This window comes from Notolepis coatsorum, assembly GCF_963971535.1.
Source record: "Notolepis coatsorum genome assembly, chromosome: 5".
Classification (NCBI taxonomy): Eukaryota; Metazoa; Chordata; class Actinopteri; order Aulopiformes; family Paralepididae; genus Notolepis; species Notolepis coatsorum.
In genome coordinates this window covers 34,661,410-34,680,872 of record NC_140169.1, presented here as the reverse complement: position 1 = coordinate 34,680,872, position 19,463 = coordinate 34,661,410, and the positions used below count along the sequence as shown (strand labels likewise).

The 19,463-nt window shown below is 44.2% G+C and overlaps 1 protein-coding gene across 1 annotated transcript in view; it reads right to left on the bottom strand.

Annotated features, from left to right (window-relative positions):
• Positions 1-693: 693 nt before the first annotated feature.
• Positions 694-19,463, bottom strand: part of LOC311228147 (matrix-remodeling-associated protein 5-like) — a gene marked incomplete at its 5' end in the record, with an annotated part of 222,182 nt that continues 203,412 nt past the window's right edge. Inside the window, 2 exons of the mRNA XM_084314062.1 lie at positions 694-3,216; positions 7,744-7,965. Of these exons, the coding sequence (XP_084170188.1) occupies positions 1,099-3,216; positions 7,744-7,965 (2,340 nt within the window). The 3' untranslated portion in view covers positions 694-1,098. The remainder of the gene's footprint in view (positions 3,217-7,743; positions 7,966-19,463) is intronic.

The following is a 19,463-nucleotide window of genomic DNA, read 5'->3' as shown; positions in this document are numbered from 1 at the left end:
TGATGTAATAGAGTCAGATAACAGGATGATGTATAGAGCAGCAGATGACAGTTGTAGGTTGGTTTGGCTTTCATGCAGCATGACAATACAATTTCAAGACCATTGTGACCCATGTTGTGTTTGACCCCATTATGACCTTTAATACATAATAAAACTAGAGAGCAGAGCGGGCTGGTGGTGGATCATCACTTGTTGGCCAAGCTGCAAAGCCAAAACGAATCAACATCTAAATCACTATATCTTTGAAATTGGATGATCACAACCAAAAAGTGGCTCTATGTTATGGTTAGGCATGAGGTCTCCACTAATGTAAAGAGTTAAGGTGAGGGTTTATAAACAATGGTTTTGGTGACAATTATGCTGAGTTCCAACCGTGGTGGCTGGAAACAAGAGAAGCAGCTGATGCCAGGACGACGAAGAGGATTGGAAGATGAATGTGATTGGATTATTAGAGAACAGTTGAGGCAGAGTGATTGGTTGAAGACCTTGAATGTAATGTTGTACCTTTTCCACAGCCAAAATCCTGATCTGTCATAGATGGGGAAGGTCTCTTGGCAGCTTGTCATGTCATGTTTAGTGCTCTCGTAGTCATAAAATGACTTTAAAATTCCACAGTTTACAAAGAGAAGGCAAAAGGCCCCCACCCCACCCCACCCCACCCAATCAACAGCAAGGAAAAAACACTGTCGCAAACTCAGAGCATCTTTCAACTCATTATAAAAATACAGGATAGAAAAGGCATATAAAGACATTTGATAAAGACATATATATATAATAATATTAGTACTTTTTCTTTGGCTTGACAGTATCTTCTGCACTGAGCTTTGCAGTTTTGGGCATGCGGGACACACACTGTTTAGAGTTCAGAGGACAGTCAGTCAACAGAGTCTCTGTCCACACCTCTGTGTGCATTTGGGTCTGTGTGTGTGTGTCTGATTGTCTGTGTATGTGCATGTGCATGTCCACGTGTCTATGGGTCTGTCCATGCATGTCTTTGTTGTATGTTCTGTGTGTGTGTGTGTCTGTGTGTGTGTGCACATGTGTGTATGTGAACATGCATATAGCATGCATGAGTCTTGCATGTGTGTATAGTGTCCATTATATAACATGCAGATAGGTGGCTTTAGTGTCAGTTCCTATCACGTTCTTCGCTGTGCACCTGTAGAACCCCGTGTCTCTGCTCGTGGGGTTCTGAATCACCAGAGAACCCTGGGCACTGAGGTGACGGTTGCCGTAGACGCGCGCCTGACCCGTCACCCTCAGCTGCGAGCGGTCGGGCGCCTCCCAGGTGACGGTGGCCCGGGGCGTCGCTATGGTGAGGCAGGGCAGCTCCACGGCTACCCCGGGGCGCGTGTACGTCAGAGAGGAGGGGCCCTTTGTGATGCGCGGTGGGTAGGCGATGACAATGACGGGAAGCAGGACGACGGAGGCGGAGGAAGCGTCCTGGTCGGTGGATCGGCAGGAGTAGGAGCCGCGGTCGAAGACGGAGGTCTGTAGAACCATTAACGTTCCATCCGACAGGACGGAGTAGCGGCCCATTCCGCCGGTCTCACCCCGGGACAGCACCATACCGCTGGGGAGAGTCCAGGACAGGGAGCCCTGGAGGGCAGGGCCTGGAGGAGAAGCAGAGCAGGACAGGCGGAGGGTCTCCCCGTTGATGATGCTCACCAAGGGGGCTGTTCTGGTGCTCACCACCGGCTGCGGTCTGTCCGCTGGGCCTCCTGGACGAGAAGGGCCAAGTAATACCGGTGGACCTCCTTGTTGAGGTGGTGAGCCTTCTGAACGACGCGGTTCTTGTATGACTGGAAGTCCTCCTGAGCGAGATGCAATGGTTAAGACCGGGCCTCTCAGTGGAGGTTTTTCTGTGACAGGACTTCGTGGATTAGGCCCCCCGAATAATACCGGCGGCGCTCCTGGACGAGGTGCCTCGTATAACACCGGGTCTCTCGGCAGAGGTCTCTCTACGACCGCTCCACTCTGCGGGGGCGTCGCCTCCTCCTGCGTGGCATCAGAGACCGCCAGGTCCACCTGTATCCTGGTCTCCCCTCTCTCTCCTCTCACCACGCACACCAGTGTGCCGGCGTCGCTCGCCCTCAGGCCGCGCAGCTCCAAGGAGCCGTTCCGGTGAACGGTGAGCCGGCTGCCGTAGTATGGAGCGGGTAAAACTCCATTACCGGGCAGAAGCCAGGCCAGGCGGGGGGGAGGGGACCCGTGGGAGGGGCATGGTAAAAGAATGGTCTGACCTCTCACCCCCCGCTGTTTCACTGACGTCACTCCACTCACTACTGTGTTAGCCGTGTAACTAGTACTACCTGCGTTGCTAATACTTCTCCCTGTATTGCTGTTACCAGCAGCACTATTGATAGCTACAACACTAGCTCTGCCATTAACTAGACTGGTGTTTGCTCTATTACTAGCACGGCTACTGGTAACCCCTGCATCACTAGGCAAACCGCCATTACTGACAAGTCCATTAACGATTGCTGCATTATTAGCTCCACTCACTCCACTACTGAGACGGGTTAAGACTGCGCTCATAGGGCCGCTTTCTCCAACACTACGACCGTTACTGCTGCCGATATTGCTTGCAGAGTTAAAGCCATTGTTAGCCGCATTCACACCAGTACTTGGTATGTTATCGCTGAGTCTACTGTTGCTACTAGTGCTGCTACTGCTACTTGCACCGTTATTACCAATTCTGCTATTGACTCCATTGCTGATATCATAATTGTTTTTGCCACTAAACCAATTACTACTACTAACACCACCACCACCCGGGCTATTGCTAATAATACTAATACTTCCACCTCTGCCATTGCTATCAACTGTTCTACTTCTCCCATAGAATCCTATTGTAGACCCGCCAGGACTAACCCTGTTATTCAGCCCATGATGAGGGATCTCCACCTCCAGACCCACCACCCTGGTCCTATCCCCAGCTGTGTTGCTCGCTCGGCAGGTATAGTTCCCAGTGTCACTCCCTTGGGCCAACCTGACCTCCAGAGTACCGTCTGAAATCACCCGTACTCGCGTAGAATAAGCCAAACTTCGAGGGACCATGCGGTTGATAGGGGAGAACCATGTGATCGCGGGGGCGGGATCTCCTGCAGCCTTGCAGCGAATGGCAGCGGTTCCTCCCTGTCGCACTCTGATAATGTCATAGCTGGGGTCATTGGAAAAGGTTGGAGGTGAAGTCATCATGACCTTGACTTTGACCTGGAATGAATGAAAGAAATTTATTGATTTATGAATGAATGAATGAATGAATGAATGAATGAATGAATGAATGAATGAATGAATGAATGAATGAATGAATGAATGAATGAATGAATGAATGAATTAATGAATGAATGAATGAATGGATGGATGGATGGATGGATGGATGGATGGATGGATGGATAAACGGATGGACGAATGAATGACTTTACATTCAACTGATTCAGGGAGTGGATTAACATTCAAATTCAAGTATTGAAAATGATTTGGCTTTAGAGGGTTGTTATATGAATAACTGTCAAATGAATATTCATTACTAAACACATTTCAGTATCTATTTACTGTAAAATGTTGATTGATTGCATTGGCATTAAGATGACAATAACATATTCTTTCTTATTACAGGTTTGTAAGTGCAGGTTGTAAGATCCTGATCAAACTGGCCAGTATCACGTCTTCGTCTGTTTGGCCCTCCATCCAATTCCTCTGCGTTGTGTCATTTTAATGGTCCTGACGTCTCCGATACTGGCAGATAAGATCCTTATCTCCCCCGTTAGTGCAATCCATAAACCATACTAATTCTCCACCTCCGTAAGAATTCGACACTTCGACACCGTGAAATACCTTATGAGGAAGAGCGTTGTTTTATTGCTATAAACAGAACCTCATAATCAGATGTTATCAGATGTTATCAAATTGTATCGTCCTTGAAGAGTCTATTCTAATGATCTTTCGGTGTGTTCGTCTATCGTCCTGTTGTTATTCAGTCCAATAGTGGTCAGGCCTGTTCGTTAGCCGAGACCATCCTCGTGGTAGCCGAAGCTAATGCTGATGTGGCATTCTTCCTCCCCCCCCCCCTCTCTATGAGAGGAGAGAGTGTCTTCGTGTGATCTCAGTCCTACTCGCTCTTGGTCAGATTCTAGTCTGCCCTACCCGGAACCACTGTCAGCTTTATAGGATCTTCGTCATAACTATGATAGCCCACCCCTTTCTGGTTGTCATGTGCCGCGTTGTCATGACAACTGCTAACCTTTCACACATTAAAATGCAGTTTCTACTGTTTCATTCAAATAAACCGCTCTCCCTCGCTCTGGGAGACACTTGCTATCAGTGTTATGTCTCAGAGGAATTAAAAACAAACCCCCTCGCTGGCAGTGTGCTGTGACACCGCTTCTTCTCCACCGTCAATATCATCCCGTGATGATAATGATATTACCCTCTTAAAGCAGTTTATAAACCAAATATACATTGAAAAAACCACCATTTTCTCTCAAGGTTAAGTAAGTGCCCAGACACCAACCAGTGGACTCTGATCGCCCCCATGAGCAGCAGGCGTAGCGGAGTGGGAGTCGCTGCGTACGGAGGGAGGACAAGTCTATGTGGTAGGTGCACATGGAGACAAATGCTTTATACTAGATATTTGTATAGATCTGTATCATTTGACTTGCAATGCTGCTGTGATGCCCTCATTTGCCTAAGTGGATTAATAACGTGTCTGCCTGCCATAACCACATACTAAAACATTCCTCTCATGTGTCCTGTCCGGGAATATTCGAAACCCAAACGGTTCGTGCTTCCGCGTTCGCGTTTTCCGCTCTGATTGGCCATTGACCTACGCTAGTTTTGCCCCCCCCCCCCCCCCCCCGGTATGAGCATAGAAATAATGCGTGGAGAGCGGAGAGCGAGCCTCGAGCCTCGCACACATGCACTATGAAATGGGTATCACAGTAGTACGCCCTACTGTAGAACATGACATATTAGCATGACATCTGATTTATTAATGCCAATACTAGGGACAAACGCAATTGGCACAAGTGTAAATCATGGATTAGTCACTCAGTTTTAACATCCGCTGACTTAGCTCACCTCGTTTGTCACCTCGTTCGTCTGCTGGCTGTGGAGCCTATGGTCACAAGTTTAAATCACTCTTGTTCAATTTTTATTTTTTTTATGTTTAATTAATTTATCCACTCTGGTTGGATGGTGTGTATGTATATGTATGTATTGTGCTGTATAATGACAATACATTCGAAGCTGTCTGACGTGCCACTGTCGTGTCCATAGGCAGCGTAGCGATTTCAAAATGAGATTCGATTCAAATGTATTTACATTATACAGCACAATACATACATACACACCATCCAACCAGAGTGGATAAATTAATTAAACGTAAAAAACAAAAAAATTATTGAAGCAAGAATGATTTGAACTTGTGACCATAGGCTCCACAGCCAGCAGACGAACGAGGTGACAAACAAGGTGAGCTAAGTCAGTGGATGTTAAAGCTGAGTGACTAATCCATGATTTACACTTGTGCCAATTGCGTTTGTCCCTAGTATTGGCATTAATAAATCAGATGTCATGCTAATATGTCATGTTCTACAGTAGGGCGTACTACTGTGATACCCATTTCAAAGTGCGTGTGTGAGAGGCTCGCTCTCCGCTCTCCACGCATTATTTCTATGCTCATACCGGCGTCGGCAAAACTAGCATAGGTCAGTGGCCAATCAAAGCGGAAAACGCGAACGCGGAAGCACGAACCGTTTGGGTTTCGAATAGACGCGTCCTGTCCTCAGGTGGGAGGGTTAGACGGTGAAAACCGCCTGCGTAGCGCGGAGGCCTACAGCCCCTTGACTGACTCCTGGCATGCCCTGCCCACCATGCTCACCCCCGCAGTGGCTTTGGCATCGGGGTGCTGGACGACCTGCTCTTTGTGGCCGGAGGCTTCAATGGCTTGAACACCATCTCCAACGTGGAGCGCTACGACCAGAGCAGCGACAGGTGGACTGTAGCCGAGGACATGAAGATCCAGCGCAGTGGCCTAAGCTGCTGCATAATGCATGGCCTGCCTAACATGAGCCCGTGGCGCCCTGCAGTGACCCCTGGAGGAGGAAGAGGAGGCAGCGGGGGGATCCATCTAAGAACCTTTTTTTTTTTTATCAAATATTTTTTATTTTGTTTTTCAAACATGAAACAAAACAACTCACAACACAATAATAATAATAATAATAATAATAATAATAATAATAATAATAATAATAATAATAATAATAATAATAATAATAATAATAATAATAATAATAATAATAATAATAATAATAATAATAATAATAATAATAATAATAATAATAATAATAATAATAATAATAATAATAATAATAATAATAATAATAATAATAATAATAATTAAGGCCGGGCCGTTAACGCATTTACCGGGCTAAGTTAAGACTAAGACTATTATCGTGCGATAAATAAATTGCCGCCGTTAATTTATTCTTAAAATTGGATCTGGGAGCCAATTACATTAGCTGATGTACACCTGGCCGAATTACTCTGTGTGTGCGTAGAACTCCTGTGTGAGGAGACACGTTGTGGGCGTGTTTGTTTACACACTGCTACTACACTCGCGTCGCCAATAAACATAATAGGTTCAAGACATTGCGTCAGTCTGAGAGAAGAATCAAGCATCGGAAATACATTTGGACTGCAGTATTCTGTTGTGGATGGTTAAAACCTTTGTTTACATATTGTGGTGTGGATTAAAAGTTTTTAAACCTTTGTTTCTGGACCTGTTTTCTGCCTGGCTCAAATCAAGCTGGCAGGCTTGTTCGAAGTTGAACACAGCTACAACCTCCACTCCACCACAAGTCTCTGTAAGTAAGCTAGCTAATCCTTACACTACTGGCAAGTATTTTCATATCTTAACCAACGTTGCAATTTGCAAGGCGCTTATAATGAAACGTTCCAACGGCGACATCAAAATCAATTCATTCAACCTAGCGTGCACTTATTTTCAACCTAGAACCTAAGCGCGCTCTCTCTCTCTCTCTCTCTCTCTCTCTCTCTCTCTCTCTCTCTCTCTCTCTCTCTCTCTCTCTCTCTCTCTCTCTCTCTCTCGCACGATCTCTCGCTCTCTCTCTCTGTGTGTGAGAGAGAGGGAGGGAGGAAGGAAGGGGTGAGGAAGAAAGGGGGATAATGAGAGACAGAGAGCAAGAGACATACTAGGAGAGAGAGATTAGTGGAAACTGTCAAAATGATCAACAGATGTTGACTGTAAGAATCTGTAAGGGCATCAATGGGAGCAATACATCTTTTTTAAGTAACTAAATAGTTACTTTTCACAGTAACGCATTACTTTTGGGTGTAAGTAACTAGTAAAGTAACTTAGTTACTTTTGAAATGAAGTAACTAGTAAAGTAACTGAGTTACTATTTTTCAGTAACTAGCACAACACTGCGTAGAACACACATATTTTGAATGCCTTCGGCAGACTTCAAATGAGCCATTTGAATCTAGATTAATCTAGATTAACTCCAGGATTGCAGATAGATTAATCTAGATTTAAAAAAATTATCTATGCCCACCTCTACAAATAATACATTTGCTTGCAAAATAGGAGCATTTTATAGTACGATTCGGTAATATGTATGTTTGAGATATATGAACATCAGGTAACATTATTTCCCCTGAACATGTACATGTGAAACCCATTCATTATTATTAATTATTATAGGGAATGATCTATACCTTCATCGTGTCTTGTCCTCCTTCATTTTCGGCATAGCAGGTATACTCTCCCTCCTCTCCCATTCCCACCGCTGGCACCAGTAATGTCCCGTTGTCAAATACTGTCAGCCGCCGTGTGCGACCTCCTCTGTCCTCCCCCTGCAACACGTTGTTCACCATGGTGCCGTCTGGCAGGCTCCATCGTACATCAGGGTCTGGGAGGCCCGATGCCTGGCAGTCAACCTTCAGAGGAGAAGGGTCGTTTGTTAATATGGTGATGGTGTTAGTCTGTTGTTACGACGTGATATTTGTTAATATGCTGATGATGTTAATCTGTTGTTGTGATGGGATATTTGTTTATTATGCTGATGATGTTAATCTGTTGTTGTGATGGGTGTGACATACCCTGATGATAATCTCCCTTTTTGTTTCTCCTTCTCAGGTGCCGCCCGCCCTTTCCTGTAGAGAGTGCTGATTACCCGATGATGACTACAGCTGAGGGCAATCACTCATTAAGGGGCGGGTGGATAAAACCTGAGATCCTGCACACACTCATGGCCTTTTGCCATTACCATTGGAGTGAATGTTATGTTGGCCTTATTGCCACTATCGTGTGGCTTAGATATTGTGTTGCCTTTTTGCCATTGCCATTGAGTGGATTAGATATTGTATTGGCCTTATTGCCACTGTTGTGTGGGACTGTGTGAGTGTTTTGGACTCACACTGCTACTCTTAGTAGCTTTGCTTTGTCTTGCTGGTGTCTCTACCGGTTTGATTGTGTCTTGTGGCAATCCTATTTATTTGTAATAGCTTGTGTTGTGTTGTATTGTTGTGCTGGGTGGTTTCCAGGGGTGTAAAAAGTACCCCGAAATTATACTTAAGTGAAAGTATGGGTACCGTCTCAAAATCGTACTCAAGTAAAAGTCAGAGTATCTGGCTAAAAACACACTTGAGTAAAAGTCAAAACGTTTCTACTTTTAAATGTACTTAAGTACTAAAAAGTCAAAGTAAAAACGATTCTATTCTATAGTCTATTCTTCTGATAGCAGGTGTTTAATCAAAGATCCCCGCTTTCTAGTCTTGCACAAGGACCAATCAGCATGGGTATGGGCGGGTTAATTTTCCATTGATGGGGATTTGATTGGCTGTTTTTAAATAAAGTGCGGCCGCAGGATTAACGTTAACGTCAGTTCGGCCAGAGAAACAAATATACTAATTAAAATGGTTGGACCTGCGAGATTTGTACTTTGTACTTTGTAGGTCTGCATTTTAAATGTAAGGAGTAAAAAGTATGTTTTATTTCTCTGAAATGTAATTGAGTAAAAGTACAAGTATACAAACCTAATAATACTTGAGTAAAGTACAAATCCCCAAAAACAGTACTTAAGTATTGTAACGAAGTACAATTACTCAAGTACTTTACACCCCTGGTGGTTTCCCAGTTTCCCAGCCATGCAGGGTTTTGGTGGTGTCCTGTGACACTTGTGTCTGGTTTAGTGTTTCCCCTTGTTTTCCCCCATTAAGTGGGGTCATTAGTTATAGGATTATCATTTACCTTGTGTGTTCGTGCTTATTGTTCTCCCTGTTTTGTTCTCCCTTACCTTAATAATATAAATCATAATAATTGCTGCTTTTCTAAAAAAAAAAACATGTATTTTCAACCAATTCTCATGACCCCTGCGTCACATTGTCACGCTGGTCCCACAACCTCTGTGTATATTCTTCATGGTCAGACACCCTTAGGGGCCTTTCTCACTCACCCATTCGATGCCGTTCCATTTCGTACCGTCCTCATTCCGGATCGGATGCGAACTTCCCCCCTCCCTCTCCCCCCTCTAGTTTGTGTACACACTTCAGTCTTGGTTCGCTCCGGGTTCTGTTTACGGTTTGCGTTTTGAGCGGTTACGCTTGCCGTTGGCGATGATGTCACGCTCGAAAATGTAAACAGGAAGTGTGTTAACACGGAGACTGGAGACTGGATGTTTATATAAAAGAAACAAATAACCAATAAATATGAAGTTATATTTGAACCTCTGTTGTCAAGCCTTGTCAATATAACCCACCCCCCTTTTCTCACGAATGGAACTCTGTTGTAGAGTCCGCTTTTGAGCGTTTTGCAGGGTTAACGATAACGCTAAGCTAACGGCTAATGCTAGTTAGCTTAGCCTTTTACTAGTAACATTGCTCGCATCGATTATATTGAATGTCATTGATCTACTGGTCGACCACGGCCGACTGGTTGGGCACCACTGGTCTAATAGAAATAAATGCATTCGAACAAGAAAGTATAGTATACAGCAATGGCTAACGCTAAGCTAATGGCTAACGCTAGTTAGCTTAGCCTGTCCAGCAGCTGGACTGGATCCAGCAGACTGGATGCTGATATAAAAGAAACAAATAACCAATAAATATGAAGTTATATTTGAACCTCTGTTGTCAAGCCTTGTCAATATAACCCACCCCATTTTATCACGAATGGATGGTGTTGTAGAGTTCGCTTTTGAGCGTTTCCCAGGGCTAACGCTAAGCTAACGGCTAACGCTAGTTAGCTTAGCCTAGTCTAGTATAGCCTGTAGCACTTATTTTTCAGCAAAGAACGTGCAATAAACAAAACGGATACATTCACTGTGTGTTCTGCCTCTCATTTGTTGATGAAACAAAACTAACATCAACACAATTGAACACCAAAGGCTGAGTTTAGTCTCGTCGGCGCTGATTTTGTTAGCTTACATGCTAACGTGAATTGAATATGCCAGTATAACAGTATAGCATTGTGGCAAACGCTAAGCTAACGGCTAACGCTAGTTAGCTTAGCCTGTTCAGCACATTATCCCATCGCTCGTGGCAATTATATTCCATGTCATTGATCTACTGGTCAACCACGGCCGACTGGTTGGGCACCACTGGTCTTATAGAAATAAATGCATTGAACAAGAAACCAATGTATAGACATAGCATGGCAAACAAAATTGCCAGGCCTAATGCGAGCCAGGGAAGTGCTGTTTGTAACGTGGCTTCATGTTTTCATCCACTGAGCTGTGAGGCTCCACATGCTTGTTTGGTTGCGGTCTGAACTCTCAAATTGCCCATAAATATCGTTTTTGTGGGTATTGTCCAGTTGTTGCTGTGTGGTTTTATCTGCCCAAAATTCAAGCAAGCATGAAAAGCATTACAGTAACGACGTTGTGTGTGTCACGCCCCCCGCTCCCACTGGCCCGCATCCGAAACCACCTATTCCAAGCGTCCCAGGTTCAGCGGGGGGTAAAACGAATCAGCGCCGGTTCGATCCCAAAAGGGGTGTGTCCGTCTGAGTGAGAACACTCCCCCCCGTCCCCGGGGGCGCTGATTCGATCCCAATAGGTGAGTGAGAAAGGCCCCTGAGTGTGTCCGCATGCACTGTTTGGCTCTCGGTGCTATCCACAGTGTCCGTGGTTAACCGTATAAGTCTGCCAATAGACGGACCTGGGGTGCTACAGTATGTTGGTAGGCGAGTGCATAGACTTCTACACTCCCCCAAACCCTAACCCTAACCTTAACCACACATTAAACTAACCATAACCCTTAACCATTATTCTAACCCTTAATACAAATCTAAATGTATACCCTAAACAAGTGACCTTGGGTTTAAGCGACCTTGGGTTTCCTGAGAAGCGGTATAGAAATTTGATTTATTAATATATTATTATTATTATTATTATTATTATTATTATTATTATTATTATTATTATTATTATTATTATTATTATTATTATTATTATTATTATTATTATTATTATTATTATTATTATTATTATTATTATTATTATTATTATTATTATTATTATTATTATTATTATTATTATTATTATAACCATTAATCAAACCTTAAAACTAACCTTAACCCGAGCAGTCCGGTACCGGTACAATATTTATTTCACGCCATAAATAGATCAATACAGTCCATATTAATTAATATTCCGTTTCTTTTTCAAATGTAGCCAAGAGTAAAGTCCCTAACCCTATCAAAATTACAGTAAAATTGTATATGTGTATATTTGTTTACCAATGATTTTAAGTGTTATTAGCTAAATATGAGTTTATAAATATCTTGGCGCATCCCGGCGGAAACCGGATGAATTAGATGGAAATAAAGGAAGCTGTCGTAAAAATGTTTTAGTCCTAAGAGAGAAGAAACCCAGGGCTTTCGATTTCATAAAATTACACTATACACCCAGCTCACACCAGCCTCTGTCAAAGCTGTTGAAAATATTATTAGTGAGAAATTCGGACATTATTTTTGTCATTATTTCTCACGGGTCGAATAAACCTGAACGTTATTGCCATAAAATAGAACATAGTTTGTTTCTTTACCTTTCTGTGAATGTATAGGGGGAAAAAAACTTCTCTCAATCTGATGAAAAATGGCGGAGCTATTTACATTATAAATAAGTAACTATATTTACAGTAGATTTCATTCACGGTTTTTGCTGCCCTGGCAGGAGCGCCTGGTGGTACTAAATCCAGATTCAAAGAGGAGATTTGGCCCGATCCATAGATGTATGACTTGGCCAAAATAAGGTAATTTATAGGCCTGATATTCTATCATCATATTTCAAATTGCATGTGTCCGGATGGAAAAATTCAGTAGGGGAGAACGGGGGACGTTGTCACACGGGTAGGTTGTCACATTCATTATATTTCACTACCAGAGGGTCCTGTCTCCCATACTTTGGTATTCAAATGTCCAGAATTGGGGTCAGAGTTCACCTACATTGTCATCTTTGGAGTGAAACAGCTGAATTTGAGGTGAGAGGACTTTTTGTGTTATGTCCATTTGAAAATATTCCGCTCCTCAGTATGTTTCTTCTAGGCTTTTACACAATTGGTTTATAATGAAACAATTATTACCCTTAAAAAGTGTGAAGGGATAGCTATAGTTTAGATTGTTGTTAGCTAGCTAACTAGTTGTTAGATGCAGACCAGGCTGCAGAAACAAATTAGTGGGGGGGCATAAAATGTTCTCGGGGGGGCACAATCGTTTTTCAACACAGGTTCCCTTTTATACGTTTCAGCTGGGACAGCGGTGCTGTGGCTTGCTTGGCGCTGCCCACGGTGCTGAACTAAACAGCAGAGAGGCAATTGAAAAATCTAATTTCTCTCTATCTTAAGAACTTTCACTTATACAAAAACAGACTGAACGGATATATATAACAGACCTGCTGGGGCAGCGGACTGAGAGCAGGGGACACAAACAGGCTGGATAAGATGGTCAAGAAGGCCAGTAGCGTGGTTGGGGTGGAGCTGGACTCTAGCGAGGGTGGCGGAGAGGAGGAACCTTGCTAAGCTCCAGGCCATCAGGGAAAACCCCTCCCACCCACTATACACAGACTTGGCTGACAGGAGGAGCATGTTATAGGCTCACACTACCTAAATGCAGCACTGAACGGCACAGGAAGTCCTTCATTCCGACAGCCATCAGACTATACAATGCATCACTGTGCCTCACTGCATCACTGAGCACAGTGTGAGTGACAGTTACAATCTTCCTGGACTCTTACTTTTTAAACAGCACTGTGCAATATTACACCTACTGTAGACTTCAGTATATTTTTACTGTATTTATTTACTGTATCTTTTATTCTATTTTTATTCTATTTCATTTTATTCTATTCTTAGGCCATTTTTGTCACTGATCTGTCTAAATGTTTAATGTTGAGTGATTTGCAGTGTCAAATTTCCCTCAGGATAATACATTTCTATTCTATTCTATTCTATATCTTTGAAAAGTCTCCATTTATTCAACACTTCTGAATTCACTGACAAACTGAACTGAACTGACAAAAATAAGGTGCATAAAAAAGCAAACAAAATTCCTCCACAGGCTACTCACCATCATAAGTAGAGAGGCAAGCGGTGTTTGGGGACAGAGTGAAATCTTCTTAAAACACTGTCCCTCCACTCATTCCTGAAGTTTTTTGTTAAGTCCTTCTCAAATGCCAACTGAATTAAATTGGCCTTAGTTGCGTCGATGAAGCATACTAAGGCGATGTTCTGTAAAGACGTTCTTGAGGGTAGAAAACGAATTCTCACAGAGTGCCGTGCTAGCTTCAGTAGTGATGTTGTTGACATCAGTGTCCACTAGGGCTGTCCCCGACTAAGGATTTGGATAGTTGACTTTGATTGACAAAAAAAATAAAAAATATTTTTTTTTACCAGGGTGGGCACAGCTGACTCAGTGGGCGGGCCCGGCCCCCTAATGCCCGCCCATGGCGCCGGGACTGGTTAGATGGCTGTTAGCCTTGATGCTATCAAGACATTCCAGTTGGGGTTGGTTGTCACATGTTGTGTAGGCTATTATTGTTAGGCCGATTTATTGTGTTCTTATTTTTTTATATAGGATGACCTAAAGATGTGTTTCCTGTTTATGTTCATGTTATGATGCATTAAGTTATGTATTTTTGTCAACTTGTTAATGCAATTAAACTTTCAAATTTAGTTCTGCCTTCTTGTCTTATTTTTAAGATTTTTTTTGTCACACTTTTTACTCTAGTGTGAATTGCTCATTATCAAAACATCTTTCAATAGTCATTCCTACATTAAATTGAAGATTAAGATGTTGGCTTGAAATGTGTATCCCTCTCATTTTCCAACCGAACGTATTGTAACAAAGAGTTAATCACCTATCAAAGACACGCTGACACATGGTGTGACAACCAACCCCATAGTCTGTGACAACCATCCCCATGATGGGGTTGGTTGTCACAATGTGTCACTGTCAGAGTGTCTTTGATAGGTAATTAACTCTTTGTTACAATACGTTGGAAAATGAGAGGGATACACATTTCAAGCCAACATATTAAGCTTCAATTTAATGTAGGAATGACTATTGAAAGATGTTTTGATGATGAGCAATTCACACTAGAGTAAAAAGTGTGACAATTGTAAGTCACAGCCATGAGCGGTCGCAAATTCCTGAGCTCCCGGAGCCCTCGTCAATACAGCAAGCAAAATCGATTTTGCACACATTTTCTCCTCGTTATGTTTTGGATAACGGATTCGTACCTCTACTCAACGATGAAGCACAACCAGACAGAAGAGGAGAGAAGAGCAAAAATAGAAAAGGAGGACCACAGCGACTTCTATTTCCAAAATGGCACGGAGCATAAGCACCTGGCCGTGGGGACAGCGACCGTTCACACAACATTAACGGCTAATCCTGAAAGAAAGAACAGACCCCTGAATGGCAGAATGGACCGAAATACTTTTTTGTCCCTTATCCTGCTACTCTCGGGAGACGTGCAGCTAAACCCCGGACCCAGCCACGTCAGGACCCCCGTCAGGACGCGAACCCAGACGCGACGACTGGGACTGGCACTACAGGATGCAACGATGGCTTCGGGTGCCTACTTTCCACCCGACGCCGGAGCAATCAACACACCCGACGGCGCCGCAGAGGAACACACGGGAGGACGAGACGGGAGTGAAGGTACCGGGGATAATCAACTCGACGGTGGCGCAGGTAGCCGGCAAGCTAACACAGCAAACTACCGGAGCCAGAGGACCCTACCCTTCCCCCACCGAAAGCCACCCGGTCAGCGAGACATCACCACAGCAGGGAGCCGGCGGGATGGAATCAACACAGCCCCTGGCCCACAGACGCTAGCAGATGATGACAAAGAATCACACCCACCCCCCCCCTCCCACACACGGACCAAATAATAACAACACAGTCCCACCCCCCTCCCGTCGCGGGACACCCACCTTGATCAAAGGATCCCCCACCCCCCATCCGGACATCACAGAGCCCCCCCCCCTTCCCACAGAAGAAGAACCCTACCTTTATCTCAAGGATATAGACAACACAGCAAATAAAAACGGTCTTCATATTTTCCATCTTAATGTAAATAGCCTCAGGCACAAACTGGCAGAAATAAGGCAACATCTCATTAGCGGTAAGGTAAACATACTATGTTTCTCTGAAACTAAACTGGACTCATCAGTAACAGACCCGGAAATTGAATTGGAGAACTATTCTTTAGTCCGCAATGACAGGAACAGGCATGGAGGAGGTGTCTGTATGTACATCCATAAAGACACCAAATGTATTAACCGTACAGACCTAGATCATGAGGCTATTGAAACTGTTTTTGTAGAAATTTAAATCTGTTCTAGTCGGCACAATTTACAGACCGCCAGACCAAAATGGCTTTTATGATGTGTTGGATGCGTGCTTAGCTGGAGCTGAGGATGCAGAAATGATTCTTATTGGGGATTGGAACACGGATATGCAACAAAAAGATGCACCGTCTTCAAATCCTACAATAGGTTTTGTGATCTGCACGGCCTCAGCCAGCTAATCACACAACCCACACGTGTATGTGAGTCAACTCAGACTACCATTGACCTCATCCTGACCTCTGACATGTCCAAGATCGCCAATAAAGGGGTTATAGCATGCGGGTTAAGTGATCATTATATGATATTCTGTACCCGCAATAAGCTAAAACAAAAGGCTGGCTGTCACAAAACAGTCACATCTAGAGACCTCAAAACCTACTCTAGCGAGGCCTTTAACCTTGAACTGGAGGGTCTGGACTGGTCAGATGAGCTCAATGGTACACTGGTTGAAGAAACATGGCTTGGCTTCAAAACCAAATTTGAACCACCAGTGTAAAAAATCGCGGGGAGCCGTGGATGCACGCTGAAATACTGACCGCTATGAAAACCAGAGACAATTTTTTTTTTGTAAAAGTCAGACAAAGCTTACCATAAGCACGAGCAGTGAACTCCAAGCCCACGTGACTGAACTCAAACTGGAAAGAAACAGACTAAGTAATTATGTAAACTCCATGATCAAAACAGCAAAAAAAAAATTCATCAATGACAAAACCGAGGAAAACAAAAACAAACCACGTGAACTTTGGAAATTACTCAATAACCAACTAGGCTGCAGTAAAAAACTTAAAACCAGATTCTCAAACATAAACATAAAGACGGACAACACGCTCATCACAGAAAAGCTGGATGTAGCCAATTACTTAAATAGTTTCTTCACAAACATAGCCACAACACTGGTAAACAAACTAACCTCCCACTCAGGGCATTATGGGGTAGAACACATAGTAGCATACTACAAGAACCTAGGGGTCCACAAAGATGACTTCAAACTGGAAACGGTAACAACAGATGAGGTACTCAAAAAACTGAGCGCCCTCCAACCTAACAAGGCCACTGGCCATGACAACATCCCCTCCAAATTCCTCAGAGACTCAGCAGCCGCCATCACCCCAGTCATCACACACATAATAAACCTCTCCATAAAACAGGGACACGTCCCCAAGGACTTCAAAATTGCGAGAGTGACCCCTCTGCACAAAAAAGGCAGTAAATTAGACCCAGGCAACTACCGCCCTGTTTCTATCCTTACCTCCATCTCGAAAGTCGAAAGTCGAAAGTCGAACAGGTCGAAAAATACCTTGCGGAAAAAATCTAATCTACGAATTCCAATCTGGCTTCAGAACATCCCACTCCACTGACACATGCCTTCTCTATTTAAACGACCACATCAAACAAGAGGTGGATGCGGGCAAATACTGCGGCATGGTCATGCTGGACCTACAAAAGGCCTTCGACACTGTCAATCACACCATTCTGATTGACAAGCTAAAAGCAATTGGTTTTGATAGTCTATCAGTGAGCTGGATGCAATCCTACCTGGAGGGGAGAGAGCAGATGGTGGAGGTAAACGGTACCCTACCCCCCCCCCCTCACAGTAAGCTGTGGTGTTCCACAAGGAAGCATACTAGGTCCGCTACTGTTCCTAATTTATGCAAATGACATGTCGTCAGCTTGTGACTGCAATTTGTTCCTGTTTGCGGACGACTCAGCCCTGCTGGTCTCTGACAAGAACAAGTTACAGGTTGAAAAAACCCTCAGCTCAGAACTAGGCAAAATCTGCATATGGCTCGCTGATAACAAACTATCATTACACATGGGCAAAACAGAGTCCATTCTCTTCGGTTCAAATAACAAACTCAGCAAGACCGACGGCTTCTCAGTTACAGTGGGTGACAATATTGTCACAAGGAAAGAAGATATTACCTACCTGGGTTCCATCCTAGAGGAAAATCTTTCTTGTGACAAAATGGCATCCAATGTAATAAAAAAAGTCAACCAACAAACTCGATTCTTGTACCGGATCTCCTCACTGGTAAACAAGAATACCCTGAAGACTCTGGCAGGAGCACTCATTCAAGGGTACTACGACTATGTTTGCACCTCATGGTACCAAAGCACCTCAAAGGCGCTAAAAACAAAATTACAAACATCTCAAAACAAACTGGTCAGACTACTGCTTGACCTTACTCCTAGAACCCACCTCACCCCTGCCCACTTTGACAACCTAGGATGGCTTAGAGTAGACGACAGAGTACAGCAACTTGCAATGGGCCTGGTCTACAAGATACACTACACGACCAAGGTACCCATGTACATGTCAAAATACTTCCCAAAGGTCAGTAAATACCACGATCACAACACCAGAGGGAGCTCCACAAATCATGTTAAACCCAGATTTGGCTCAAACAAGGGACTAAACACGTTTCGCAATTATGCCACATCAATGTGGAACGCCCTACCCAAAGCTGTAAAGGAATGTGAATCACTACCCACTTTACACTACAAGTGTAAAGTGTGTTTAGGTGTTCTAAAGTGTGTAAAGTGGGTGCTGCAATGAGTTGCCAGTTTTAAGTGAGTGTGTGCGTGTGGATGTGTGTGCTGTGTGCATTTGATGGTTGCTGCATAGTGTTTATTGTTCGTTGAGCAGCCTGATGGCCTGGGGATAGAAGCTCCTTCTGAGTCTTTCTGTGCTCACCTTAAGACTCCGGTATCGCTTGCCTGACCGCAGCAGTTCAAAGAGGCAGTTGTTCGGGTGGCTGGAGTCCTTGATTCTCTTAGCCTTCCCCCTGCACCGCTTGTTGTGAATGTTCTGGAGGGTGGGAAGCCCCCCTCCAATTGTGCGTTCGGCTGAACGTGTCACTCTTTGTAGTCTGCTACGGTCTTGTGCAGTGCTATTCCCAAACCAGGAGGTGATGTTGCCAGTCAGGATGCTCTCGATTGTACATGAGTAGAAGTTCCTAAGGATCTTCTGACTGACTTGGAACTTCCTTAGGCGCCTGAGGAAGTAGAGGCGTTGTCGTGCCTTCTTCACAACACTGTCAATGTGTGTGGTCCATGTCAAGTCCTCGGATATGTGGGCTCCGAGGTACTTGAAACTGTTCACTCTCTCAACCGGTGCCCCGTCGATGCTGAGGGGGCTGTAGTCCTTGACCCCCGACCTCCTGAAGTCCACAATCATCTCTTTTGTTTTGCTGACGTTCAGGGAGAGGCAGTTCTCCTGACACCACTGTGACAGATTCTCTACCTCTTCCAGGTAGGCCCTCTCGTCGTTGGCAGAGATCAGGCCCACCACTACTGTGTCATCAGCAAATTTGATGATTGTGTTGTTGTTCCGCTGTGCCACGCAGTCATGTGTGTACAGGGAGTAGAGGAGGGGGCTCAGAACACAGCCCTGGGGGGCCCCTATGTTGAGCGTGATGGATGAGGAGGTGCAGTTGCCTGCTCTTACCACCTGGGGTCTGCCCGTCAGGAAGTCCAAGACCCACTGGCAGAGGTCATAGTTCAAGCCCAGGTCCCTGAGCTTGGCTATGAGTTTGGAGGGGACTAAACGAACAATAATCACTATGCAACAACCATCAAATGCA